The following is a 27,584-nucleotide window of genomic DNA, read 5'->3' as shown; positions in this document are numbered from 1 at the left end:
TCGTGTGTAACATTTTTAGAATAGGAAACATTGCTAGTTTATATAGTAAGTTGTTGAAAATAATTCAGCGGTATCTCAGTCTGCTGCACACTGTGCAATGGGCTGTTTCACATATCTTGCAAGATATCCTCTGAGATTTCTGACGTAGTCTGTGACTGTAATAAAGTGAGTTCTTCTAACTGGATTGTAAGAAGTATTCAAAAATCCCCACACCCTTCACCCAAGAAAACCTAGCATAGTAATTCCCTATTACAGAATCCTAGTCTTGCCAAAACTGTGTTTCTGTGCACTTGTGAAATGGACTGATCTCACCTGTCAGCAGTTCTCAGCAAGTCAGGAGATTAATGTGAAGGCTTAAAATACTTTCATTGGAGTGGCTGTTAGTTGATCATTAATCCGCCTGAAGAAAGGGAGTACACACAATGCATCTCTAGCATAAATGTCTCTGGGAGGATCATAAGCATAATTTAGTTCTGCTCTTGTCCTTTCTCTCTCATTTGCCATCAGGGCTGCATGTCAGATTTTTTTTTAAACTTCATTTTTCCGTCTTTCCATCCTGTAAAAGGAAGGGAGAAATCTTATCGTTGGTGCAGGCAAGGAGTGTCAAACAGTTCGAGAACTAAGAGCTTGAGTCTGACACCAGTGTGCTGTTTCCATGTGTAGATTGGTTCTGCACTGAGGTGATTTGCTAGTAGACTGGCTTTCTATTAACCCTTTCTATTCGGAATCCTTTATCAGAAGGTCATTGTCAGCTTTTGTGTTGCTTACCTGAACTGCCCTGTTTGTATTCAGTGTGAAACTCAAAACTCAACCTTACACATTCCAGTTATTTTATTCAAATTAACAGTTGCTGGAAAATAAACTTTCTAATGCTGTCAACTTTGTGTTGTGCTGTAGATGGTCCTTTAAACTCTTCAGAGCTAGTTTAACCATTAGAGAAATGAAACTAATTCCAGTTAGTGACCTGTGTGTCACTTGAAATAGTTAGTGAAAAGTAATGCCAGAATTCTATTTTTAGATAGCAATGTTTGAGACAAAGTACGGATTTCCAAGCCAGCTATGCTTATGATAGGTGAGCCTTTAAACTGGAACCTTGGGTTCAATTCAGGGATTTATGCATATAAGTCATTACTTCAGCAGGATGAAGATGACTCTTGTCGTTTCTGTGGTAGGGCTGGCAGCTTCTGCTCCATACAGCTCAACTTGCTTCCTATAAAACTCTGTCAATGGGCTTGACCAGCAGTTGTGACATGGTGGTCTCACTCAGTTACCTATCCCAGCCATGATTAGTTGTTTCTCTTTATTAAACAAAAATATCACCTCATACATCTGAGATCATTATACTGCGTGGAAACTTCCCTTAGGTATTTCTCCTGGCAGCCAGAATGCTGGAAGAGAGTGGTGGCTTCTTCCTGCATAATTGCTTCATGGCTTCATCACTCTAAGTGAAAGGAATGTCTTTCGTTTTCCAAACTGTTGCTCTCATCTGTAAGATTGCTTCAGACCTTTGCACTATACTTACCTGAAAAGCAGCAGTTCTGATTTGTCAGCAAACACAGCCGTGAAGGGTCACACAAATACAGACACGAAAACTTAATGTTCCCTGTGGACTTGTACTGTGTGTACTGTGAACATGCTACTCTTGCCTTGACTCCTTTCTACCTCTTGGCGCTGCTCTGTCTTCCACAAGTCAAAGGTCAGGAAAGTATGACCCAGACTTTCAGCTGATACTCTGTACTGTACGAGTACCGTTGGACTTGATGGAGAGCTAAGGCTGAGGCAAAAGGAACTAGAATTGCCAGGTTGGTTCTGTAAATCCCTTAAACTGTTCCCTTCCAGCACTACCTGAAACCTAACCTGACTAGAATGTCTCATGGAAGTTTAGCTTCTGGAACTTTAGAAGTACTATGCCAAAAGGTTTTTAGCCAACTTTCATGGTTTTCCACTTTGGAAAGAGATTTAGTATTTTCTGTAAGCCATTCAAATATTGCTCAAATATTTTTAAAAAATGAGTGAAAAAAGAGGAAAAAGAAAAAGAGTAAGTCTGGAAACATCCTGATAGTTTATTTTGGGGTATGGAAAAGGAACCTTAACTATCTATAAAAAATTTTGAGTGAAAACTATATCTGAATCTACTGCATAGAAGGGTGAACTAGTTACTTAACATTAAGCCATCATGTAGAAACTTTAGATATAAGACCATAAACTGTGGGGTAGATGCTATTTTCACCCTTCTGATCAGTGCAGTCTAATCCTTACCTTTATCTAGCTAAGGAGCTAAATCTGATTAAGTACTCTCTGTGCTCCTTGTGGAGAACTCTTTACCACTCCGAAGCACTCTTTCTTCATTGAGCAAACAATAGAAGAGATGTTGACAGTAGAAATAAAAAGTGCCAAAGGTACTCTCTTCTGGTAGCAGTGCAAGTTGCTGTAGAAAACTGTTCATCTCCAGATGTTTCAAACAGCTGCTTCTGAAGTTGACAGGGAAGTAGGATAGCTCTAAATCCCAGGAGCAAGGCTTGGAATGCTATTCTTAGAATATCTAGGAGATATCCAAGAAGTCTCTGCTTCTCCTATTTCCTTTGCGAGTACAAAGTTGGTTGGGCTTTTTCTTTCAGGTATTCAAATCTCAGAGTTTTGTTTTTTTCCTTTTTTTAAAAAAAGCTTAATATTTTCACTGGAAGTATTTTGTCAGTTGTATTCCATTAGAATTGTATAATTTAAGCCAGTGGAAACCAATTGAGAAATCGAGGTTTGCTGTCATAGATCAATGAATTAACCATTTGAAATTAATTAGAAGTAAACTTCAGTAAATGTTGCTGACTCTACGACATTAATGACCTAATGGTTTGAATCTAGTTTGAGTCATACTCATTACATTGTAAATCAGGAAAGTGTTCAGGCTGGAAGAGTCTTCAGGAGGCCATCTAATCCAGCTTCCTGTTCAGAACAGGGTAGCACTGAATTTGGCCTAGTCCAGTGGCCTTGAAAACCTTTCAGGAGTACACTGGTCTAATTTTAATTTTAGTAACTATTTTGGCTTGAAGTGTTATTGTGTTGTAGTTGATCAATTACTAGATAAATCCATAGCAAACATGAGGCAGAACATAATAAAATGTGTGCTTCTAGGAGCTGAGCACCTACCTTATACAATAAAATGGCACTTGACCTGAATATAGGAACCTTGAAAGGAAGAAAAGCCAGTCCTAGTGGACTATTAGTTAGCCAAGGAGCAGGCCAGTCACATCAATGTGACTAATGTGTCAGTTGATGCTCTGTGCATACCTGGAAAAGTTGAGTATTGGTCAAGTTGATATGACTTTAGGTGTTGCTCAGATTCTAATATTGCGTAGTGGGAAGCATCCCACGTGGCATCACTGGAAGAAGTATTTAAAAAAGCACTGTTCAGTTTGTTTGTTTTTTCAAGCAATATACTGTTAAAATATGCAACTATACAACATTTAATTCTTGTCTTTATTTGCTGGGGCGTTTTCTTTCCAGACCTACTCAGGCCTGTTCTGTGTGGTAATCAACCCTTACAAGAACCTGCCCATATACTCAGAAGAAATAGTGGAGATGTACAAAGGCAAAAAGAGACATGAGATGCCCCCTCATATCTATGCCATCACAGACACAGCCTACAGGAGTATGATGCAAGGTAAGTGCTGACTGAGATAATGACTCTTGTTGAAATCCCAAATCAAGGTTGCAGTCAGAACACTGTAGAAGAACAACAACTCACTGCTATCAAAAGACATTGTTGCCCACTCTGTCCTTGCTTACAGACACCTGACACCTACTTGGTACCACCTTTTGTGTTCAGGTGAAAACCTTTGTCCTGCTCTAATGGATTGAAGAACCTTACAAAGAGTCTGGTTAGAGCTAAATTTGACATGAAGAACAAGTTGGTGTGAATGCACAGCGTTCAGAGAAGCAAGCAGAACTGAGGTAGCAAATTTTCCCTCTTGGTGATGAGCTTATAGATCAAGATAGCTATAGGTGGGCAGGCAGATGTATTGATTGATAGAGGCTTTTAACAAAAGCCAGCTTAAAATCCAGTTGTACAATCTAGTTGGGCGAAACAAGCTTAATATTTTTAGGTGTGATGGTCAGTGGTAGTTTTACTGATTGAGAGTTGTTTGGTTACATTCTTATTCTGGTAAAAATAAAACTTCCCATCAGGAAATATTAAGTACATCTGTTGACTTTTCATGGAATAAAAGACAGCAAGCAGATTGACCTATTTCACCCCCACCCTCACATATACAGCTGAGAATTAGAGAACCGTATATACTATCTGCAGCTTGTTTGTCACTTGAGAACTTTTAAATATGGAGCTCTGAATATCCTGTGCATATCCCTCATTCTGAGAGGGGATCTTTTACAGAGTCAGTGCTTGTGTTTGCATGCTTGGAGAGTGTTCAGGTGTGGAGGTATTTTGTGCTTTTCTTCCTGTTTGTCGATGGGTTTTATGAAGAAGCATGTTTTGTAGGGTTTAAAGGGTGTAATGGACAGTTTGATTTGTCGTGACTTGTATGAATGTAAGTACTCCTTTAATTTTTGATGACTAGAAGTGATTAAGGTGTTTGTCTCTCCTAGGTCTTGTCATTAGCTTCACATTTTTCAACAACGGCCAGATATAATAAAATTATGCTTTAAAATTCTCATTAGACTCAGTTTTAGAGTTCTGCTTTTCACCTGCCCTCACTACCACTTGCACCGCCAAGCACAGGAGGACTGTAGTAATATAGGTTCCCAGAGTGGGAAGGGGACAAGAAAATCTCCATCCTACCTGTTCTAGTGGCTTCAAACAAACTTTGTGTGGAGAAGGCTATGAAAGGTTGCTAAAGCATGGTGCCATGCAGAGCAGAGCACAGGGCTGAGCTAACAAGATGGATCAGTAAATCTGTATTTGTAAAAGCCCGAGGTGGGGAGGGATGAGCATACAGACATGCTGCAGTGGTCTGTTGGCACAGTACTGATGGTGATTTATTGAAGATGTGGCAGGTCTTGACAAAATACAGCTATACTGCTGGTGTGTTACTGTGAAATGAGTGCTGTATCCAGAAGAAAAAAACCTGTGAACCTGGACCTATATAGGACCTCATTTCCCTCAGAAAAAGACTGGGTCTGCCATGAAGGACAAGAAGAGAAGCTCCACCTGTACTACACATGGCAGAATGTTGGCCATAAACTTCATCCCTTATTGCTTCCTTCTCTCTCTTACCCTCTCATTGTCAGCTCAAGTACTAACTTGCATTTTTCTTAAACAAGCTATTGACTTAATTGTACCAAAGTTATTGTTCCCTAAAAAGAAATCTTTTCTATATAGAATCAGAAATGGTTTCTTTGGCATTGTTGTAAGGAGACTGAAGAAGTCCTTTTCTTTTATAGACAACAGTCAAACCATTTGAAACTGCATGTGCATGCATCTTGTCCTTCATCTCTGCCAGGTATATCATTATGTGGCAGAAGATATCCAAGCAGTGCAATTCTGCAACAAGAGATGAGTGACCTCCCCTGGTCTAATGGTGGTTCAGAGCTAGTGATTAATCTACATGGATGCTTTCTTTGCTGTTGAAAAGAGAAGATGTCTCCATCAGACCACTGCTTGAACCATGTCTAAAATTTGGAAATCCCAGACTTGACTTGCTTTATTGTACAAAGCAGAATGGCAGCCCTGCCTCTGTGTTCCAAGTATAGGAAAGTTGCTATGAGCTCTGCTGGAGTGTTTGCCTTTCCCAGAACAATTCTAGCTGTGCAGTATTCTCAGCAGTATTGATAGTCAAGAGGTTTACCCCAGCTCTTCTTTGCCTAGTTTGAGATACCTCGTTGCTGACTTTTTGGAATGCTTGTTGGTTGTGAATATCATTCTCAGTTAGCTTTTGAACTAGCCTGCTTTGACCTTTTTAACTAGGTTTGGAAGGATTTTTCTTTGTGGCTTCACATGTGTGCTATGTGTAGCCTATGTGTGCTAACAAGACTCCTAGAGATTGTTTTAGGGTTATTTGCTGCCTTATTTTCTTGTTGCAAAGGGTAGCAGTAGCATTCCAATGTCTGCTACTGGGGGTGACGGAGAGTATGTTGTTGCAGTATGTCTCTGGTCCTGGCCAGCCTCTAGGGCAGTGGAAAGCAGCATTCCTATTCCACTTTCTCATTTTGCTCAGCGGTGGTGCAGCAGCCGGTGGTATGGCAGGAATCTGTACAGAGAATAGAAGATGAAAGGGTCGGGTGCTCCACATGAGCCAGAGGCATTTAGGATTAGGCTGCCTTCCCTAGGTTACTTTCAGAGCCCTGAAGACTGGGCATCCTTCATGGCCTGAAGAAGGATAGCAAGCTGTTGGCTCTGACTTCTGTCAGCATGGGGTATAGTTATCTCTTAAGCTGACAGAGTGCAAAAGCTTTTTTTGTTAATTGATTTGGACTCTGATTTTTTTTGTTGTTGTTGTTGGTTTTCAGTCAGTTTATGGTATTGGAGTAAGCAGCCCTTTCAAAGGGCTGGTTCATCAGGAAAGGAATTGGGAAGGGGAGAGGAAGATGAGAGCTTTGTTCCAGCCTCTGCTAATCCAGAAACTATTTAACCCTTTTCAGGCATCTGTGCTGATACACTGTGGGTGAGCTTGGTCCTCTTTTTGTGTCTGCTGGTTACTCCACTGACAGAAGTGTCATGTGTCACTTAGATATTCTAAGAGATTGTATTGCTTTTTGTTAATTTTCCCAGAAGTACTTTCTTGAAGCAATAAAATGGAGGAGAATTTGTTCAAAGTAGGTTGTTTGTTGTTGGTTTTGTTTTTTTTCTCTGACCCAAGACTTTGACTCTCAGAAATGAGGTGAGAACATTACTTTGCTGCATGGTACTTGGAGAGACTGTGCTTCAAGAGCAGAACTCTGAAAAAAGCGTAACATTTTTGCTTTTAAAGAAAACAACCATTTGTCTTAATGTTTCTGCTCCCTGGGTAACCTGGATGCCAGAAATCTCAAATCTACTTTCAGAAGAGTTAGTCTTCTGATGCTGATAATTGAAGCACGGTGCCTGTAAGTGGAGAGATGTCTTGAGCAAATAAATCATTATTTTAAGGCAGCAGATGTATACTGAAGAGGTACATCCTTTACCTCATTTCATAGTCTCCAGGGCCTCAATTTAGAAAAACATACTTTAAAACTGTTAAACAGCACCCATTTGTCTGTTTGGAACCCATGCAGGGAATTTTCTGTGTCAAATAGTGATAGAAGCTAGAAATGTCATTGGTATCTGGAGCATGGTTTTGGTTTTAATGCCCTGAAAAGTATCTGAAACTTCTGTAATAGATTAGGTCAGTATGGTTATTCTGGTCTACGAAGCTCATCCTGTTCAATGAAGAGATAAGTAGGAGAGGGAATAGGCAGCACATAGCTAATGAACATACTCTGTCTCTTTTCTTACCCAGTTTTCTCCACATTTTTTTGGGAGCTCCTAACATTTCACCTAACAAACCTCTGAAAATCATTGTACAGTGGTTAAACCCTCCTTGACCTTGATGGATTAGTCTGCAAAGGAGCCTGTGCAACCAGCACCTTGCTGGTGTTCACTTGGGTGTTAGGTAGTCTCTGGGTTTGGTGTTTAAAACAAAAAATCCTGAAGCACAGTAATCTCATTTTTTGGTGCCTTGTTATACTAAGGGACGAAACACAGTGTGAAGTGTTTTAAGACAAATCGCTTGCCACTGTAGATCCTCATGCACCTCGGGACCAGTTGTGATTTTCACTACAGGCAGTCCTGTAGATCTGCTTCTATAGAACAGAGACCTTCAAGAGTTTTGTTTGTAATTCTTAAATGTTTGCATATCTGTTTAAGTTTCTGAGCTAGCAGAACACTTCTGTTTTAACTTGCTTGCTGCCAAGTAATTTCTCAGGTTGCTTCTTAGCACTGGTCTGCTGTGCTGCACTGCATAATACACTGTCTCAAAGTGTCTCTTTCTCTTCTGTATGAGATTCTGTGAGTGCTCATCAATTCAGACCTGCTCAGATTATGTAGAGGCACAGATGTCTCTTTCAAGTTGCATGTAAAGGTCTAGTTCTGTTTCCACTAAACACAAAAGAATATGGACTGTAGTGTCTCTAGTTTGTTTCCAAGATTTGTCCACATTTCTGATGCAAAGGGCAACATTAAATTTGGATACTAATTGCGGAGAATATTCATTTTGATGGTGTCTGGATACAAATAGTGAGAAAATATGTATGTAGTTTCTCATTTTCTTAAGAAATGTTTTACGTGCTTTGAATTACTTGAGATTTCTAAATACAGCTCTCAAAATCTGTGTCTCAAAATGCGGTTTCCAATAGAACAAGGAGCTAAAAATGAATCCGTTGCCCACTTGTTTTTTAGTAGCTACCACACCCTTTTCAGTTCATTCCTGTAAACCAGAGCAGGAGCTCCCTGGCAGTCACTTATGTAATGGTCCAGCCCCTGCTGTCAGTCTCCCTGCAGTTCACTGTTTTAGTATCATGAGCTGCCTGAGCTTTTGCAGGCTGTATACCAGTTTTTCTTTTCTGTCAGAACTTCATAAACATTTGTGTAACCTAAAATTACAGCCTAACTTGTTTTCTGCCATCTCCAGATTCAGTTAAGGAGTGCTAGAGAAAGGGATATGGGCTCTAGTCCAAAATATCTTGGGGGAATAAATATTTGCATTTGACCCAGTAGGATATATTTCATTTTTCAAATGAAACTTATTTTTCTCCTTGTGGCTGTCCTCAAACTTCAGCTAATGCAGAGCTGGATCTTGGCACTGCAGAGTTCCTGCCAACTCAAGTGGGTTTTTTTCTTTTTTTTTTTAACCATCTTTTTTTTAACATCTTTTCTGTTGTTGAGAGCTATCTTGAATATGCTGTGTTTGTCCTTCATTTGATTTTTCTTTTCTCTTTCTTTTTTTTCTTTTTGTACTTGATGATAGTTTATTAGCATTTTGAAAGCTCTCTATAATGCATTCCTTAAATGATAATGCAAAAACAGGCTCTCAGGCTCTGTTCTGGTGTTCCCCTGGAGTGTTTTTGATCTTGCTCAAACCAGCATATAGGTTAAAGCACCACAATGAACACATTTGATTAGATCTGATGCCAGTGGGGTTGTTCTGTGTAGCACAGTGTGTTAGGGGCCTGGGGTTCCTCCTGTGTCAAGAGCCCCAAGGAAAGGACATGGGTTGTAAAATTATGTTGATGTTGGAAGGGAAATTTGAGGAGGCAATAAGAACCTGAAAATACTGTATGATTGAAGCACTTAGATGCATTTAAGACTAATTCTTGCTTTAGGTCAACTCTGTAAGTTGGTTGGCCAGCCAGTTGGCTAAGTTGGGCTGCAGGCATTCCCCAGGATGCTGGCGGAGCAGTGTAGTAACAGGAATTAGGAGGGCCAGGCTGCTCCATCCTGCCAGATGCTCCGTGGTTAGGAGGTGGGTGTTACCATCGAGCTATGGTTAAGCTTTTAGCCTTAATGAGTCAGCTATAGGCAGGGGACTGCAAGCCAAGCCTTTGCCTTTCAGCTCCACTTCCTCTTAGCTGGAGAGATGATGTCACCATTGTGTGAATGCTATATACTTCTCCTTTTATGGAGATGAACAGGCCTGAAACGGGAGTCACTCATGCAGAGGAAGTGGGTGATAAAGGCCTGGTAGGATGTTCTGTAACTGAGATGGAGAGCTTAAATTGCATATTCTCTTCTAGCCTTCCAACCTTTTTCCTCTCCCATCCCAAAACATTTAAAAACAGAAGTCAGGAGTTTGGAGCTGCATTAATTTATCAGTTATGCCAATATATTTGACCACAGCAATTCAGCATTCATTCAGATTTGTTGTTTTGCACTAGAATATTTGGTTGAGGACTTTCTTTGTACAAGAAGTTCCTTTCCTCTTGTGAAAACAAATTTTGGTTTAATTAAGTTTTTAGTATATGCTGAAGCAGTCACCTGTCTAAGATGCAGTCTTTTATTCTTGGACTAAAGAAAGTCAAGAATGAGTTAGATATTATGGGTTTTTTTACATAGTAAAATTAAACTACTGATCTTATTATACAATACTGCTGTACAGTTTAAAATTAAAGGATGTTTTACTTCCTGAATTTCTGGATGCTTGAGGCTGCTGCATCTTATGATCACTTGAATACTATGGTGATGAGAGCTGAAGAAGAGCCTAGATAAAAAGCTTTCCTTGTCAGCTGGTTTGAAATACAGAACTGTTGCTATAATTAACTAATGAGTTGTTATTCTGGATTATTTTTAATAAGTAACTCTGTTTAGGATTGAAAAGCAGATGCAGATTTCTTTTAATCAGGCATTTCTTGATTGTGTTATTATAAGCAACTGAGTTTATTGTACCCAGCACATTCTCTTTTGCTGAGTAGGTTGCTTGCACAACTGACAGTAAAATACAGGCAAGTGCTGACTGAAGTTGTGCAGAACGCCCATGTTGAATGCTTGGGTTTTTTTTTTTTTTTTAAAATGAGGTGGAGGTGGCCTCTTGCCTGGACAACTGAATTCTGATTCATGATGGCTCAAGTCAGCATGGTATGGAGAATGATTATTGGCATTTTAAACAATTCTTAACTGAAATTGTATCTGAGAGTTATGCTTTGTATGCATTAGCTCTTTGGCCCTTTGGTCGGCTCCAGTTTCCTGTTGCTCAACACATTATTTGAGTTGTCTGTCTGTACACAATTAGAAGAATTCCAGCTATCCCAATGACTGCTGCTTTGCAGTCCTGGGAAAGAATTTCCCCCGGATTGCAAACAGGAATGTTGCCTTTTATGGCAGTGTCTGCACGCTCCCGGTGACTTGCCTGCACTCGCAGGTACGTTCCTGCTGACTTAAAGCAGAGGTGACTAAGGCAGCTGCAGTGGGCCACCAGGAAGGTATGTTGGGGGAGGAATACTGTGCCAAGAGGATTTTGAGCACTGTCTGTGACTTTTCCTGCCTGAGCACCTTTCAACACCTTGCTCTGTGTTGAGGCAGGGAAAAATCCTGTGCTTGCCCCTTTGAGACTTCCTAGGATCACTTCAGGGTGCTGTTGTTACCTTGCCTCACTGGAATGAGGCTTGAAAGAACTTCTCAACTAAGTATAACAAAACTTGGCATGATCAAGAAGTGTTCAGTGCCAAAGAGCTTCTTGGTTTCATTTGATGTTGATCATCTCTTTTTCTGTTGGGCAGTCAGTTTATCCGTCTGCCTACCAGTACTCTTTTACTGGATCATCTGGAGGAGAGGGAATGGGAAGGCATGTGCTATTCAAGTGCTTGGGGCTCCACTGCCTGTTTAAGAAGCCCCAGCTCATATTCCAGGATCAGAGCTGGCTACCAGGAGTAAGGAGCACCTTCCTTAGAGTTATCTTTTTAAATGTTTTTTTTCTTTCTCTCAAATTGACTTCTTAGAAGAGCCTCTGTAGTACCTGAATGCAAGTATATTTTCTTAGACAAGTGGACTGCTTGTTTATAGTCAAGCTTTTGAAAGTCAAATGTTACTCAGAGGCACAGTCTTGTCCTTTCACATAGCTGCTTTGCAATGGAGGATTGTACCTAGGTGTTGCACTACCCAAGAATACATTTCCTTAGGCAATCCATAAATGAGTCATTAGTTATTCCCCTGATCCACCCTCAAAGTGCCCAGTCATGCAGAGGGCTGGCATGCGCCTTCTGAGCCCTTGACCCACTGGGAACCTTGAATGTGTGGGGCTTTTGAAGCTGGCTAACCTCTACTCTTGCCCTGTCCCTCAACAAAAGGGGTACATGTCTCAAAGACAGTGAATTAAATTCAACACTTGAAAAAATGAATATGCAATGCAAGTAAAGCAGCAGCATCTAGCTTTGAAGGCTTAAGAATCTGCCAGGCCAAAACCGTTTGAGTAGTGATTTTCTTCTGCTTGCTTTCTTCCAGACTTGGGGCTGATCAGCTCTTTCTGAGAACATTAGCAGGGTAATGACAGGTAACATTCTGAGTGTTAGCAGGAAAAGAGCAGATTATTTTTCTCTCTTTTTTTTTGCTTATCTACATACAATCAGTTTCCAGTAAAGAAGCTTAAGAGCAGGAGTTGTGTATCTGTAGCATGTGAACCTAATGCTTTCATTATTGGTTTCAGAATAATTTAAGAGAAGATGGAATCGCAAATTTGGCCGGCTTACCAGCTTTCTTTATTCCATAAAAATATGTCCACAGGCTAGCGATACTCCTCTCTTTATAAACTGAGTTTTTAGAAGATTTTTCTTGATGAATATGGCATTCTTGATGTTAAAACTGAAATGCTAAATTCTCTTGCAACAGCGGTATTTAAGGGTATAGAAAGTGGTTTCAGGTACTTGAAATCTATCACACTAGAAAGCCTTCCCTAATTACAGCTCAATCTCTTTATCTTGCACAAAACAACTTGAATGGTGACTTAATTATATCGTCTAAGTACTCTGTGGTGGGAAGAATAATGAGTGCACTTGATTTCTCTAAGCTATGGGAAAAAGGATTAGAAAGAGCCAGTAGCTAAAATATGGAGACAGTCACAAACATCAACATAACTGACAAAGGTTACCAATTGCTGAAATAATGTATTAGAGCAGTGAATTGTATACTTATGGATGTTTGAAGCTTGCTTTTTCTCTCTTCACAAATTAGACCTCAGCCCAATGCAAAATTGGGACTTGGCGGAAAAAGAAAAGTGGAGATAACTGAATGAAATCTAACCGCTGCTGTATTACTGAGCTTCTCAAACTGGATGATCTGACAGTCCTCCGGTCTTGATTTGAAAACAGACAAACACCTAAAATGAAACAAAACAAAAAAAGCCACAGCCTAGTGGGGATTTTGAGTTTGGTGGCACAGTGTGTTCTGTGAGTGCCCCAATGGCTCTTGTGGACTGTCAGTGAATGACTTGCTGTGCCTGTTTGTTCCATGTTTGAACAGGTCTTGCTGCCCTTGTGATCACTACAAGCCACTAAGGCTGTTCTGGTATAGGTACAGGCACTCTCCAGTCTGCCCAGTGCTCCCAGCTCGTTCCTGGTGCTGTGGAGAAGGAATGGGATGCAACCTGGGGGGCCAAGTGGGCACAGGGTAGAGGGGTAAATGAAAGGTGAAACAAGGGGGAATCAGGGGAGTGTGTTCACAAAGAAATGGTGCAGGAGCTGTGGAATGAAGGCATGGTGGAAGGACTAGTCAGGAGTGTGCATAAGGAAGTGGAATCATAGGTGGAAGCTGAAAGGAGATTAAAAGATGTGGGAGAAGATAGTGGTGAATAGGCTGGGTGAGTTAAGTTCTGTAACTGGAAAGATATCATCCACAGATGGGAACTGAACACAGGCATTAGTATGTGTGGTGGTATGTAAACATGAAGAAGAAAAGGTTTCTGCTGTTACCAGCTGCTGTGTTAATACAATAGGGGTTGGTCCCACAAACAATGAGCTGTATAGGATGTAAGCTGCTGCTTAGTGTCATAGTTTTTGAGTCCATTCTGTACAAAATAAGTAACGAATATTTCTCACTGAGCTTCCAGTGTTTGTTTTGGAGTGAAAGCCTCTGTTTGATATGAGTCTTTGGCACTTTAGGATTTGTAACAGTTGCTGTCCCACTTCCCCCTCTCCCCCTTCCATTTTCACTGCTCTGCTGATAACTTTGGTAAGTCAGTATGGGCCCAGTATAATAAGGGCAAGGCGGCTGAAGAACAAGGAGATGCACATCAAACTGTAGCTCTATGGTAAAGAAACATTCAGTGGGAGACTTCTGTATTGTTTGTAGAAAAATTGTAATGCAAATAATCTTTCTGGATGAAGAAAACTAAACTGCTTTGGTGCCATTATCCTTTGGCATATGGTAGGAGGTTGGAGTCTTTTGCCAGAGAGGAGGTTACCTGGCCATGTTTCTAAAGATACTTGTCAGTGTCTGGTTTTGTCTTTGATATTGATTTCATTCTGTCAGAGAAATTCAGTTTTAGAGTCCTAGTCTGACTACTTTTTTATATTTTATTCTAGATCGAGAGGATCAGTCCATCCTTTGCACGTGAGTATTTACAGTTGCCAGCTTGTCTGCATGTCAAAGCTTGTGTTTTTATGTTCTTGGCTGAAGGACTCTTAATTTTGAGTGCTGGTAGTAGGCTTACAAAATCAGGTAATAATGGAGAGTCAAGGAGGGTCCCACTACAGTTCCTCCAATATATAATTCTTTCTGCAAAATAAGTGGAAGAAGGGTGGTTTTGAAACAGCCCCTGTGCTCAAACTACTGAAGTAATACAGCTTTGTCAATGGAAAAGGCTTCGAGTGGTCCTTCAGATTTGATGCAGCTGTAATGTTTAAGTTCATTCATACTGCTGAGGCTGATAGAGTAACAGATACTCTTGATACAGCAATTTCTCTTCTAGACACAGTAAAATTGATTGGCCCTCAGTCCTGCTTACATGTGGAACCTGCACCCAGCTGCAAACTGGCTGAGGGTACAACTGCAGTCCAGCTTTTTCTCCTTTTGAGGGAGGTGCTGCAATGGCCAGAATGCAGTTAAAAATGTCTGTAGCCCTTTTGGGGTTAGAAGTATAAATATGTCCCCCTACCTCTTGTTTCTGAATGAACTGCATATTTTCTTTACAGAGGTGAATCAGGAGCTGGTAAAACAGAGAACACCAAGAAGGTCATTCAGTATCTGGCTCATGTTGCTTCCTCACACAAGTCTAAAAAAGACCAGGTAAGACCTAGGTTTACTGACGTTTTATTGCTGTGCTGACTTTGGACAATAAGTATGTGTTGGCTGATGCTGGTAAAAACCATATTGCTCTGTAGAAGCTTAGGTATTAACATCTATCAGGGGACTGAGGAGGACAGTGAACTATGAAACAGTGAACAGTTTTCCCTAGCTTGCCATTTTTTACAAACTTTTAAAGTCATAATTCCTTTGATTCAATGGAGCTACAGTGGGGATAAGCTCATCCACAACCTCTTGGATTCATGGGCAAGTGCATTGGCAAGAGCTGCTGTAAGTGAAGCATCACCTGTACTGATCTTTTCACATGGATGTATTGCTTATAACCAGTCTAGGCAGTTTAAAACTGATCTGTCCATGGAGGATTTGTCTCCTTTCTTCTGTACCATCAAAGATTAGGTCTGGCTATTATATATACTGTCTCAAAACTGGAGAATACAGTGATAGGCTAGTGGACATCAGCTGAAAACTTAGACATTTTACAAAAACATTAGAAGGGGGGAAAACAGCCAAGTGTTAGCAGCACATGAAAGGAGGGTGGTGATGATGGTGGGAGGACTTTAAAGATGTCTCACTTATATTTTTTTCCCCTCCCTCTCCCCCGATGGACTATTGCCGAATTCTTCAGTTGTATCCTCGTAGGTGAGCTGCACGTTTACTGCACGTTCTGCACCAGGAATGCATTTTCTGTCCCATTGTGTGATTTTTTTGAGCAGCTTTTCACTCCACACCAATATCACTTTCTGCAGCTAAAACAAATCCATAGACAATTCACAATTTTTATTTTTTTTTGTGTGGTGCACAGTAATTTTTTTGTAAGGATGTTCAATTGGAGACTGTAGTGATATCAAGAATACTTGTGTGCTCAATACTAGTTTGCATTTAAAGTTTTTCTTGCAGGGTTTTCTGAGATATACCATTTGAGAAGTATTCATCCAGGACAATAGGACTGGACAAGGCTTTACTAGAACCTGAAGCATACAATGTGTGTGTGTTCCTAGTAAGATTAATGTAGTTGAAGCATTTAGCTTTCTATTCCTTGCAGTGAGTTGTGGCTGTGGGTTGCAAAGAAAGGTCACAGGGAAGGCTGCTCTGCAGACCGGGTGTTCCAGGACTGTGGGCTTGTTAGCCAGAGCTGAACACACTGGAAATGTTCACTGGTGAGCTGTGTAATGAAAGCCAGGTGCCAAGTGTGTCCACTATATCTCTACATAAGAGTTTTCCCATACTAGTTTACAGTGTTGGCATGTCTTATGTGTGTAGAGTATATAAATAAGAAGGCATCTCTGCATGCAGGCACACTGTGTGTGCACGCACACAGTAGTAACTAACTTCTGGAATCCAACCAAAAAAAAATGTTCCATGTGCCAAACTTTCAGACATATGAAGGCTTTTTCCATGGTCTGTCAGTAGCCGTATTTAGAAACATTCTCCTTTTTTCTTTTTTTAAGTGTGGAAAATAGAATCATGGGGTTGAGTTAAGTATTCTTCCACTGCTTGTCCTTGAGCAAAATTTGAACCACCAAAGCAGGTCAGGACCAGTTGGACTGGTTGGTGATTTGCCCAAGTTTGATATTTAATTTTTTCCCGTAAGTTTTGATTTTTTCCAAAAAGTCTTGCAGCTCACATTTTGTTCCAGCTTTGTGACTAAACTGGCCTTAGCAGAGGGGATTTAGAGCTGGAGTCTTTGAATGTTAATCGGTAGAGTGCTCTCTGCAAAAACTCTTTACAAAGCAAACTTGTAACCAGAGTATAAGAGTTCATGAAATTGAATACGTTTAATTTTTTGATGATCTCAAGTATACTGGTCATGGCAGATTCTTTGTCTTTAATTAAGATATGATAATGTTGAACCTTTATGCTGCAAGACTAGGCATGAAACATAAACAATGATATTATAGAGAGTAGTGGTGCTTTATTTACCATGAAGGTTTCTTGACTGTCACCTATAGAAGTTTGGGATGTAAACCCCTGTTTTACCAAGTATCAGAACAAAATCAGATTTATAAAGCATATTCTTCAGCTCTAGCTCACTCATTTTGGAGGTAGTGATGCATTCCACCATTCTTTTCCAGTGCATTAGTATATTCAGCTAAATAGCTTCTACCTGCATGGTGTGACTACTAAGCACATTAAGGCTCCTTTGGGGGTGTACTAAATCTATTTAAATATTTGTAACAAAGGTTAAGTTACTGATGACGTTTCTTCTTTCCATGTCCAGCCACTGTTGTTGGGATTCAGTTATTTGATAATCTCTCCCATGACTGTGGAGAAGAATACAAAAGCAAATCCCTGAAGTGTAAAAAACAAAGCAACAAGAAACTCCAATAAACCAAACAGCCCAAATACCCTCTGTTACCATGCTGTTACAGGTAGCTGTGATTTCTGGATGCCTTTCTCTATACTTTCTGAAGAATAAATGACTGGCAGAAGTTCTACCTTGCATACAAAATTTTCCAGAAAGTGTATGAGATGCAAAAAATTCAGAGTACAAGGTAGATGTCAAGGATTTTAGTTGCTTTAAATTGGTGTTGTAACTTCAGAGCAGTAGAAATAGAAGAGTGTTGGACACTGCCCAGCCACAGGGTAACAGATCCGATGGCTTTTACAGCTTCTGTTTTCATGAGGAATATAGTACATACTTCAAATGCACGCCAAGTATTAAACAAATCTGTTTCAGGTCAAGGAATGGCAATTACAGGTGCAAGAAAATTGGCAGCGTCTTAATGATAGGAACCTTAGAATTTCTAGAAAGCTTATGATGGACAGGTCTGTGTTGTACAGGTTTTGCTTTGCAAAATACCCGTTATATAAATAACAATGAAGTATCTTCCATCAGTGGAAGGTAGCCATCAAAATTTAAGGTAAAAAACCCCAACAAACTCCACCCAAAAACCTTTTTTAAATTTTAAACATGATGAAATTGACTTTTAAACAAAGCGTGCTAGTGAGGAATGGATACGGTGATTGTAGACACTTAATCTTATGTGCCATTGCTGTGGCATGCTAAGAACTCGATTTTTCCCACTGTATCATGGTGCTATGGCAGGTCAGGAGGGCTCACTGACTTAACCAACTCTTCAGCCTTTTCCTCTCCCTGTAGCTGTTGTGAGCCTGAGCTGTCATTCACTATGCCTATTGCTACCTTGGTGTTAAAGAGACATAAGCGCCTCTAGCCCACAGTTTATCAACACCACCTTGAAACCAGTGACACTTTTTCCTGAGGTACTAAATAACAGGAGGCACAATAGTATGGATTTCCATAAACTTCTGATCTTTGTGTAGCTAAGTATGACCTTGGTTTTATTTTTAGCCAAATAATTAAAATAGATCTGTTATCAAAGCCTGATTTCTCTTCCTTTCTTGTTCCATTGGGTTTAAATGCTATGTTGCTGTCATCTCTCACTTGAATAGTAATAGATTGCAGTCACAAACAAAGGTCTAGGACTTCACTGCAGGATGGGGAAGAGGAATGGGGTGAGGGAAGAGCACTCCAACTTCAATAAATGTGCCAGAACACAAGGGGAAATGTGACTGCCACACAGTTTCAAGGACTGAACCCTAGTTTCAAGGTTTTCTCCTCACAGTGCCACATTCTGGGTCTGTGCTGATGTCCCAGCTCAGGTTCCCTTACCAGGGCTAAGCCCCTAGTTGTAGATACTTGACAGTGAATGAAGGTGTTTGCAGCAGCTGCCCCTTCTGTACTTGCACAGTTCTGTAGGGGGTGAGGGTCTTGTTTGGCTCTGCACTTTGCAAGCATGAAGTGAAATGATTGTGGAAGTAAAAAGTAAAGACTTGTAGTTCATTGTACAGTTTCTCATATATCTTCCACTTTTTTTTATTGCATGTATTTTTAGAGACACCGTGTAAGAACTAATCTGTCTTTGAGAACAAATGGGAACAATTTTCCTTTAGAAATAACCTTAAATAGTTTTCCCATAAATTCCAGTTCTCACAAATCAAACTTCATTTCCATCTGTTATGCACAGGCAGTCTTGAGTACTTACTGATAACTGCTAAAAAGAGAAACATTAATCTAAACTGTAATTTTCTGTCTCCAGAGGCTTTTTAGGTGATCTTGAAATATATAGAACTCCATGCTTTTAGCACAGAGGACAAGTAATTTTTACAACAGGCAGGGATACATCTAGAGCCTGCAGGGAAAGGTGAATATGCTGCAGTGGTCTAGTACTTGGCAGGGATAAAGGTTCTGAATTTCTACAATTCCAGCATTTTGTGTTCCTTGAGGGGAGGAGTGTGTGAATATGGCAGCAGAATGCAAGCAATCATGCAGTTTGTGGGATACCACTAATTCTCTTTTTTGTGTGTGCCTCCTTACAAAGGAGGTTTTTCCTTGTTTGTATTTTGGAAGATGTAGACTCTTACAAAAGTGCAAGCATTTTTGCCTTCTGTTTGGTTTTTATAAAACATTAGGCCTTTTCAGACTAACTATTACTAGCAGCATTCAGAGCTGTCTTTAAGTAGCAAGACAGGATTTTCCTCACTCTTCCAGCCTATATGGCAGTACACTTCTGGGATGAGGGCCTGGTCTTGGATGGTATGGTGTTTCACTTTAATCCTGGGAAGTCTGCGGGATGTTACAGCCAATGGCTTTGAAGGGCTTCTTGTTAACAGAAAGACAGCACTGCGATGTGCTTGTGTTGAGGAAGGGAATAAGGCCATATTTGTGACTGTTTCTGTTTCACCCAGATAACTAATGAGTCTCCTTCGAAGGTTTAAGTGATCATCTCCTAAGGTTTAATATGGCTTCTCTACAGCAGATGCCAACTAGTGTGAATTGAAACTGCAGCGCTGGTTTGACCCAAGGTTAATGCAATGAACTGCTACCTACTTTATTAATTTTGGATTTTTCTCTAGGGAGAACTTGAGAGGCAGTTGCTCCAGGCTAATCCCATCCTGGAGGCCTTTGGAAATGCCAAGACAGTCAAGAACGACAACTCCTCAAGATTCGTGAGTATTACTGTCTGTCATGAGTGCCCGTATTCTGTACTTTCCAGAGGAAGACTTGTTCTGCTTTTTGATGAATTGCTGTCAGGGACAGGATAACTGTCTGTGAGTGATTCCTTCAAATTAATCTGGGAAGTCAATTTCATTCAGTCAATTATCCAGAATAGATCAGTTAGGTCTCTAGAATGAAGAAACGAGAGCCTATGCCAGGATCACTTATGCTGATTTTTATTGTAAGTAATTAGTCAGTTTTATCCTGGAGAGCAAATACTGTTCCTTATTTTGCTTGCTCTGGACAGCAATGGGCAACATCTGAGAGGGCAGGTGGGGGAGCTGGAGCTAACTGAAAATGGTTGAAGCTAACACTGAAGGAGGTGGAACTGTCTAGATAACATGTGAAACTGAAGGGACCCTGGTTGTAGGAAATCTAGATTGAAACAGAGTGAGTTTGAACTGTAGACTGCCGGAATGTCAGAGATGTCTGGAGGTGTTTGGTGTCTTGTTGTTAAATCGCTGTTGTGATCAGCAGGCATTGCCTATTGGCTGACCTTAGGTTTTGCCTAAAACCTGCCTGACCTGTTCTGAGTTTCCTTTCCTGGATTAAAAACAGGAGGTTTACTTTTTTTGTTTATTGGTGTTACCAGATAGAATGAATACTAATTTTAATGCTATTATTTTCCTCTTAGGGCAAATTCATCAGAATCAACTTTGATGTCAATGGCTACATTGTTGGAGCCAATATTGAGACCTGTATCCTTTCTGTAACCACTTGAAAGAAGAAGTTAAAGGCACGTGATAATGGCGCCTAGCACTCTCGACTTTATCTGGTTGAGAAAGCAATAGGAAGCACTCTAAATTTATGCTAGCAAGATCACTGTTGTAGTCTCCTGTTTCCTCATATAGTCGTTTGTGACCTTTGTGATCATGGTGGGGTATTTTCTGAATGAATGAATTCTAATCTTAAGGGACTGAAATGCAAGCATAAACTGCAGTAATATGAATAGGTTTGGAATAAGTCATTCTCGCTTCTGTCTAAGGCAAGTGGGGATGGATGGCCACTGTTTTTCTGGTTTTTTATCAGTTAAGTCTCTCTTACCACAGTCATCATTTAGAGGCTAGTAAAACTAAGACGAGAAGCACAGGGGGTTGTTGACTGATAATGATTGCTAAGTCAATACCCCTGTCAATTGGCATGAGGAGAATGTCAGGCACTATGAGTTTTTTCTCCTACCATAGAATAGGAAGTGATTTGTATGTCCTGTCATATGCCTTGACTCTCTGAAGATCTGCTGGAGAAGTCACGTGCAATTCGCCAGGCCAAAGAGGAGAGAACCTTCCACATCTTTTACTACCTGCTCTCTGGGGCAGGGGAGCATTTGAAGAGTAAGTATGGTTGTGTTGTGATGAATGAATCCCATAATTACAACAACAGAGGGTTCAAAACACTTGTAGACTAGGACCTGTTCCTTCACAGTTCCTTGTCTTGGCCTTTTAGATATGGTCAGCTCTCCTCCACTTCTTTCATGCACTCATACGTCTATCTGCCCTCCCCCCGCACTTCTGAGTTCCTGAAAACTTGCTTCTCTGGTTCCTTCCTGCACTTGTCTCTGTGCCAGCAATGACTCTACGCCCTTCCTTATCTAAATCACTGTCCCATGTTTAGTCTAGTCTTGCATGATGTAAACTATTCTAGTGTAGGAATGGTCCTACAGGGATGTACTCAGTGTTTAACTGAGTGGAGCAAATCTGCAAGCAGCTAAGCAGCTCTACCTGTCTGGGATCCTAGTACACCTAGCTTTAATACGTCAGCCTAGTAACCAGGGTCTGTGTTATGCAAGAGCTGCAAATTGATCTGGAGGGAAGGACACAAGGAGAGGACTTTTCATAGTAGCTACTGTTTCAAGAGCTATATATTAACTTTTATCTAACTTGAAACAAATGAGGTATCTGAAATTAAAGGCAAATTTACTTTCAAATTAATCCCTGCTTCTTATAGACTTAGGGCATAATGATGATTGACACTGCTTTGGTGGAGTAGTCCAGAGGAAGGAATAGAAAAAAATGAGACAGAAAACCTCTGATTTTATCTAAAATACATTAAATGTTCAGCCCGCAGTAAAACTGGGCTTAATCCCAGATTTATCCAGTGCCTGGTAGTATATGAGAGTCAGAAATTTTTCTTGGTGGTAGCTTGTTGTCTGTTAAAACAAACAAAAACATAGTAACTTCTTTCTCAATTCTTTCCTAAGACGATCTGCTGCTGGAGCCTTACAACAAATACCGCTTCCTTTCCAATGGGCATGTTACGATCCCAGGCCAGCAAGACAAAGACATGTTTCTGGAGACCATGGAGGCAATGAAGATCATGGGCATCCCAGATGAAGAGCAGATAGGTATGAATATGCAAGGAACAAAAGAGAGAACAGATCGTGTCTCTGGAGCTCTTTTGTTCTGAGGTTCTTTTTTTATTTTGATTTGGGTTTTTTTTTTTTAGTTTATTTGTTTGCTTTTTGTTTAGATTTTTTTTTTTTGTTTAGTTTTGCTTGTGTTAATTCCTGCTTCCTGTGCTCCAAGTGAACAGTGTGCAAGCAATAAAATTTAGTGGCTTTGGAGTGACCCACCTCTGGATCTACCAGCACAGTTTCAGTTTATACAGTTCACTATAGGAGTCAAGCAGCTAATAAAAACATGCTTCTTGCTGTTTTTGTTCCCAGTCTGAGGGCTGTATACCCAGTTTATGAATGACACATCCAAGATACAAGAATCCCCTCAATTCTCTTGTGCAATGCAAGGCTTGTGTGCTCCCCCTATCCCTAAGCAGCGGCTTTAAAGTATCTAATCCAACCACTGCTGGATTAGTCCTTTGAGAATGGGCTGGTCATAGTGCCTTTCTTTCCAGCTTAACACTGAACTGCTGATCAGAAATTAATATTGTCTGATACTGGGAGCACAGTTCCATGACAGGGAAGATGGAATTGCATTCAGCCAGCACAAAGTGCAGTGATATGTATTCACCAGCGCTCTGTGCTCTCTTTCATGATCCGACTCACTGTTTCAGAACCAGTGTTCTGTAAAATCTCACTTTCCAAATGTATATGGTCTTCTAAAACTGGGACTACTATTCTCTATGCTGAAGCAAGCAAGCATCTGTGGTGGTTTGAGGTCACCACCTCCTCTGCTGGAGGTTGCAGCTCTTGTGGCTGTAGGGAATATGTGCCTCTGCCTTAAATATTGCTCTTCACAGTCCAGCCTACTAAAAATCCATGCTGTTGTTATCCACAGTTTAATAGCCTTCTTGATATTCTGGATCATCTGAGGCTGAAACTGCTGTATGAAGAGAAGAGAAACTTGCTTAAACCAAATAAAAAAATTGGCAGCCTAATTCATTGTCAGGATGTCCTCCTATGCTCAGTTTTTTGAGCTGAGTTTTTTAATGTATGCTCTAGGGCATGTCTTTGCTGTCACATAGATGAGCTATTGGTTCCAGCCACTACAGCAAAAATAGCTTTAGTGTTTTGTACTTGCTGTTCAAAGGGTCAAGTGCCTTAATGTTCCTTAAAGGCTTGGAAGAACTGCCTAGCTGCGTAGTAGATGTAAAATCTAAACACTATATTTATAAGACCATATCAAAATAAGATGTCTGTTCAGGTGCTAGGACTCCAGATGCAGCCGTCAAACCACTGAATTTCATAACATACCTCTAGGAACGTAGAATCATATAATATCCTGAGTTAGAGGGAACTCAGAAGAGTTACCGAAGATCAGTGTCCTGACTCTGCACAGGGCCACCCCAAGAATCACACCATGTGCCTGAAAGCATTTTCTAAACACTTCAACTCTGATGGCCTTGGTGCTGTGACTGCTTCCCTGGGGAGCCTGTTCCAATGCCCTTTTCCTAAGATCCAGCATAAACCTTTGCTGACATAGCTTCAGGCCGTTCCTTTGGGTCCTTCACTGGTCACCAAAGAGAAGTGTAGTGCCTGCCCCTCCACTTCCCCTTGCAAAGGAACTGTAGGCTGCAATGAGGTCTCCCCTCAGTCTCCTCCAAGCTAAACAAGCCAAGTGACCTCGACCACTCTTCCTCCAGCTTCCCCTCAAGGCTCTTAACTATCTTCATAGCCTTTCTTTGGACACTCCGTAATAGCTTTATATCTTTCTTTTATTGTAGCACCCAAAACTGCACACAGGACTTGAGGTGAGGCTCCACGAGTGCAGAGTAGAGCAGGGCAATCACAAACATATGTTTACTCCTAATGTAGCACATATGGAGCCTTTGTTTGCTCTCTTACCAAAAGGGTATTTGTTTTAAAACAAATCTTTCAGTAATAGTGTTGTGGTTTAGCTCCAGCCAGCAGCTGCTCACTCACTCTCCCCCAGTGGGATGGGGGAGAGAATCAAAAGAGTAAAAGGGAGAAAACTTGTGGGTTATGGTAAAAACAGTTTAACAGGTAAAGCCAAAGCTGCACATGCAAGCGAAGCAAGGCCAAACAAGGAATTCATTCACCGCTTCTCATGGGCAGGCAGGTGTTTAGCCATCCCCAGGAAAGCAGGGCTCTATCTTGCGTAACAGTGACTTGGGAAGACAAACACCATCACTCCCAACGTCCCCCCCTTCCATCTTCTTTCCTCAGCTTTAAATGTTGAGTGTGATGTCATTTTGTACGGACCCCTTGCGTCAGCTGGGGTCACATGAACCTGCTCTGTCCTCTTCCAACTTTTCTTGTGCACCCCCAGCCTCCTCACTGGAAAGCAGAAAAGGCGTTGACTCTGTGTAACGCTGCTCAGCAGTAACTAAAACATCCCTGTGTCATGAATGCTGTTTCCAGCACAAATCCCCCTAACAGCTACTGTGAAGAAAATTAATTCTATCTCACCCAAAACCAGCACAAACAGGTAGAAATTGGGGGATAAAAAAATCTTTGGTATAAGATCCCCTTTGCAAGTGACTGGCAGTTTATTTTGCTCAAGGCAACTAGAAGCTATTATCCAGTGAGCTTTGATTGAGACACGGTCAAAATTGAATTGAGACTGTGGCATCAAAAAATGTCTTTCCTGTCCTGGCACCTGGTATTGCTTTTGTGACGTGCACCGTTTGAAGAGTATGAATATATCATTAGCAATAGGGTGGGGTGCTTCAGCATGTACTTAGTAATACTTACAGTATGGGCACTTTCTCCTACATCCTGCTGCCTTCCATATGTTATAAATGTACGTCTCTAAGGACTACAGATCTTGGTCAGGGAACTGAAAGTGTAACAGGGTTAAAGAAAAAAAATCTTCTTTAATTGGTTTGTGCTCTTAACTATCTCTTTCCTGTGTTTAACAGTAATCATTGAGGAAAATTGAGTATTGAATTAATTGAGTGAGTTTTGACCCTCTAACTGAGAAGAAATGTTTTATCAAAAAATGCAGGTGATTTAGGTGGCTCATTGCCCTCAGTCCCATCTCTCACTGTTCTATAGTGATGTTGAGAATGGGTAAATTTCTAGGCTGTGTAATCTCACACAGAAAAGATAAGGCAAGTTCTGTGTCCTGAATGGGAGTCATGTAAAGGAATTGTCTGTAGTGTTTTTTTCAGAAGGATCTTTGGGGTGTCGAGGAGGGCCTCTTAACCATGTCAGGAAAGGTAACTGGGTCATATCAGGGCTTTCGGTGGTGTCTGACACTGAGTTATTATTATTATTATTTTAAAAGGTCTGCTGAAGGTTATCTCAGGTGTTCTTCAACTTGGCAACATAGTCTTCAAGAAGGAGCGTAATACAGACCAAGCCTCTATGCCAGATAATACAGGTAACCAATCTCCTCTTCCCCACCAAAGAAAAGTGCAGAAAAAAGCCTACAGGAAGTTCTTGCAAGTAGGAGAATGTATTACAGTATGTATGGAATGCTGAAATCCTGTTTTTCTATAAGGTGAATTATTTCCCAAAGGAGCTGGCATGCTCCATACAAATACACACTGTTTTGCCAGGCGTGTGTTTGCAGCCACCCACGGGCAGGAATGTGGCACTGTTCTTGTGTCAGGGCTAGGCAGGAAGTACATGTGATGACCAGATGAAAAGGATTACTCTACTGGAATATGTTGAGTGTTTGTGTGTTTTAACCAAGCTGGAATAATTGCTCCTTCAAACTTATATTATCAGACTTTAATGAATGTTCTTTGCTGACAGTAGTAGTCTTGTAACTGTAAGAGTGAAGTGGTGAATAGTTTTGTGGTGGATGTAAAGTATGTGTACATATTTTAATTGCACTGCCCGTTGTTGCATGTGTAAATAGTAGCGTTTCATATGATAGAAGACTGTCTGTTGGAAGATTTAACTCTTAGACCTTCATTGTAGATGTACTGCAGAAATAGAAAAGGTGCTAATTTATCACTGTTTATTTTTTTGGCTATATTACTGAAAATATGCTCTAACTGCCATTTTGCGGAGGAGAGTAAACCATTTGGGTTTTGGATCTTGAATCTGAAATGCAGAGTTGCCTCAAAGACTAATGAGTAGATGAGGACAGAACAATTATCTTGATTAAGAAATCTATTATGTGATGTATTTTTAAATTGATTACAGACGAATTTTCTAAATCTTCTGTGTTATGATTTAGTGTTATGAATCTGTTGCTTCAAATTTGCTCTTGTGGATTCTGGAGAAAATCAATAACCTGTAGAATGGGTTGCAAGAGAGTTTTCTTGGATTTTTTTGATTAGGAAGATACTTTGTCTCAGCAACCTGTTCTTCATTTAACATTTTTTTGTAAGCTGTTTCTTAGCTTTTCTAAATTTTTTTTTCCCTGAATGTTTTTCTTTTTCTCTTGTTTTCTGTGAGAAAAACAAAATAATATTAATCTCTTTGTTTCCTCTTCTCATCTTCAGCGGCTCAGAAAGTGTCTCACCTTTTGGGTATCAATGTGACAGATTTCACTAGAGGCATCCTGACTCCTCGCATCAAAGTTGGACGAGATTATGTGCAGAAAGCTCAGACCAAAGAGCAGGTATGTGTTCTCTAAAAATGAATGAGTACTTTGGTCTAATCTTACCACCACAAAGCTAATGAATGTATTAGAGGTTTCTGTAGTGTTTATTAACCGTCTTTATGACTACACATAATACACTCGAATAATGTAGCATATATATTTTTTCTAGTATTTCCTCATTTGATCTGTGTAAAGATAGAAATCACCCTGCCCCTATAGCACTTTTTCTCATCTTAAAAAAAAAAACAACAAAAAAAAGCCCAAGTCCGCTAGTTTTGGTGACTGGCTGTCTGTAGGGAATAAGTTCTTTCAGTGTGGTGTGCAAGGGTGACATTTTTGAGTTGGTGTAATACAAAAAGCAGTATCTTTGAGTAGGTCAGCTACAAGGATGGAAAAATTTGCTTCTCACCCTTGAAATTGATTGGAAATTTTGTAACGCTCTTGAGTCTGGTTGTTCTCTAAATGAAGCCTGACCTAGGAGCTAGTGGCTGCTTGAATGGAGCAAAGCCCCTGTGCTTACTCACTGCCCAGCTTCCTTATGAACACATCCCTATTCTTTAAGTAATGAAACATGCCCTCATAACATGGAAGGGATTGGGAAGAGATTGAAGGCTAGAAACAGTCACAGATTGCCTTTCCATGCTGCCTTTGCATTTTGATGTTTAATTTCTTACGTGTGGTATTTATGTCAAACACGGATAGGGTGGTGTCAGGGAGGGATTTGGCTTCACAAATCCAAAGTTACAAAAGAATTTAAATTCTTTTCTTTGGGCTTGTGAAACACCATGTTATTACAGTCTTTTTGGAGGTGATTAGCTTTTCTTTCTTTAATTCCAGCTCTTGGTTTCTCCAACAGTGAGGATCCTGAAATTTTGTTTTGACATGCTAATTTAGAGACAAATTCTTTGCTCTCGTATATGGGGCTGTATGCCATCTGCTTTTCATTGGGAATAACCTC

At 40.5% G+C, this 27,584-nt stretch overlaps 1 protein-coding gene across 1 annotated transcript in view; it reads left to right on the top strand.

The window, feature by feature from the left end:
- Positions 1-27,584, top strand: part of MYH9 (myosin heavy chain 9) — a 72,085-nt gene that overhangs the window by 17,571 nt on the left and 26,930 nt on the right. The window contains exons 3-11 of the mRNA XM_064654962.1: positions 3,502-3,658; positions 13,975-14,002; positions 14,584-14,677; positions 19,571-19,663; positions 20,347-20,410; positions 20,945-21,043; positions 21,910-22,053; positions 25,355-25,450; positions 26,526-26,644. Of these exons, the coding sequence (XP_064511032.1) occupies positions 3,502-3,658; positions 13,975-14,002; positions 14,584-14,677; positions 19,571-19,663; positions 20,347-20,410; positions 20,945-21,043; positions 21,910-22,053; positions 25,355-25,450; positions 26,526-26,644 (894 nt within the window). The remainder of the gene's footprint in view (positions 1-3,501; positions 3,659-13,974; positions 14,003-14,583; positions 14,678-19,570; positions 19,664-20,346; positions 20,411-20,944; positions 21,044-21,909; positions 22,054-25,354; positions 25,451-26,525; positions 26,645-27,584) is intronic.

Source organism: Pseudopipra pipra, chromosome 5 (genome assembly GCF_036250125.1).
Source record: "Pseudopipra pipra isolate bDixPip1 chromosome 5, bDixPip1.hap1, whole genome shotgun sequence".
NCBI classification, from domain to species: domain Eukaryota; kingdom Metazoa; phylum Chordata; class Aves; order Passeriformes; family Pipridae; genus Pseudopipra; species Pseudopipra pipra.
This window is presented reverse-complemented; position numbering and strand designations above follow the sequence as displayed.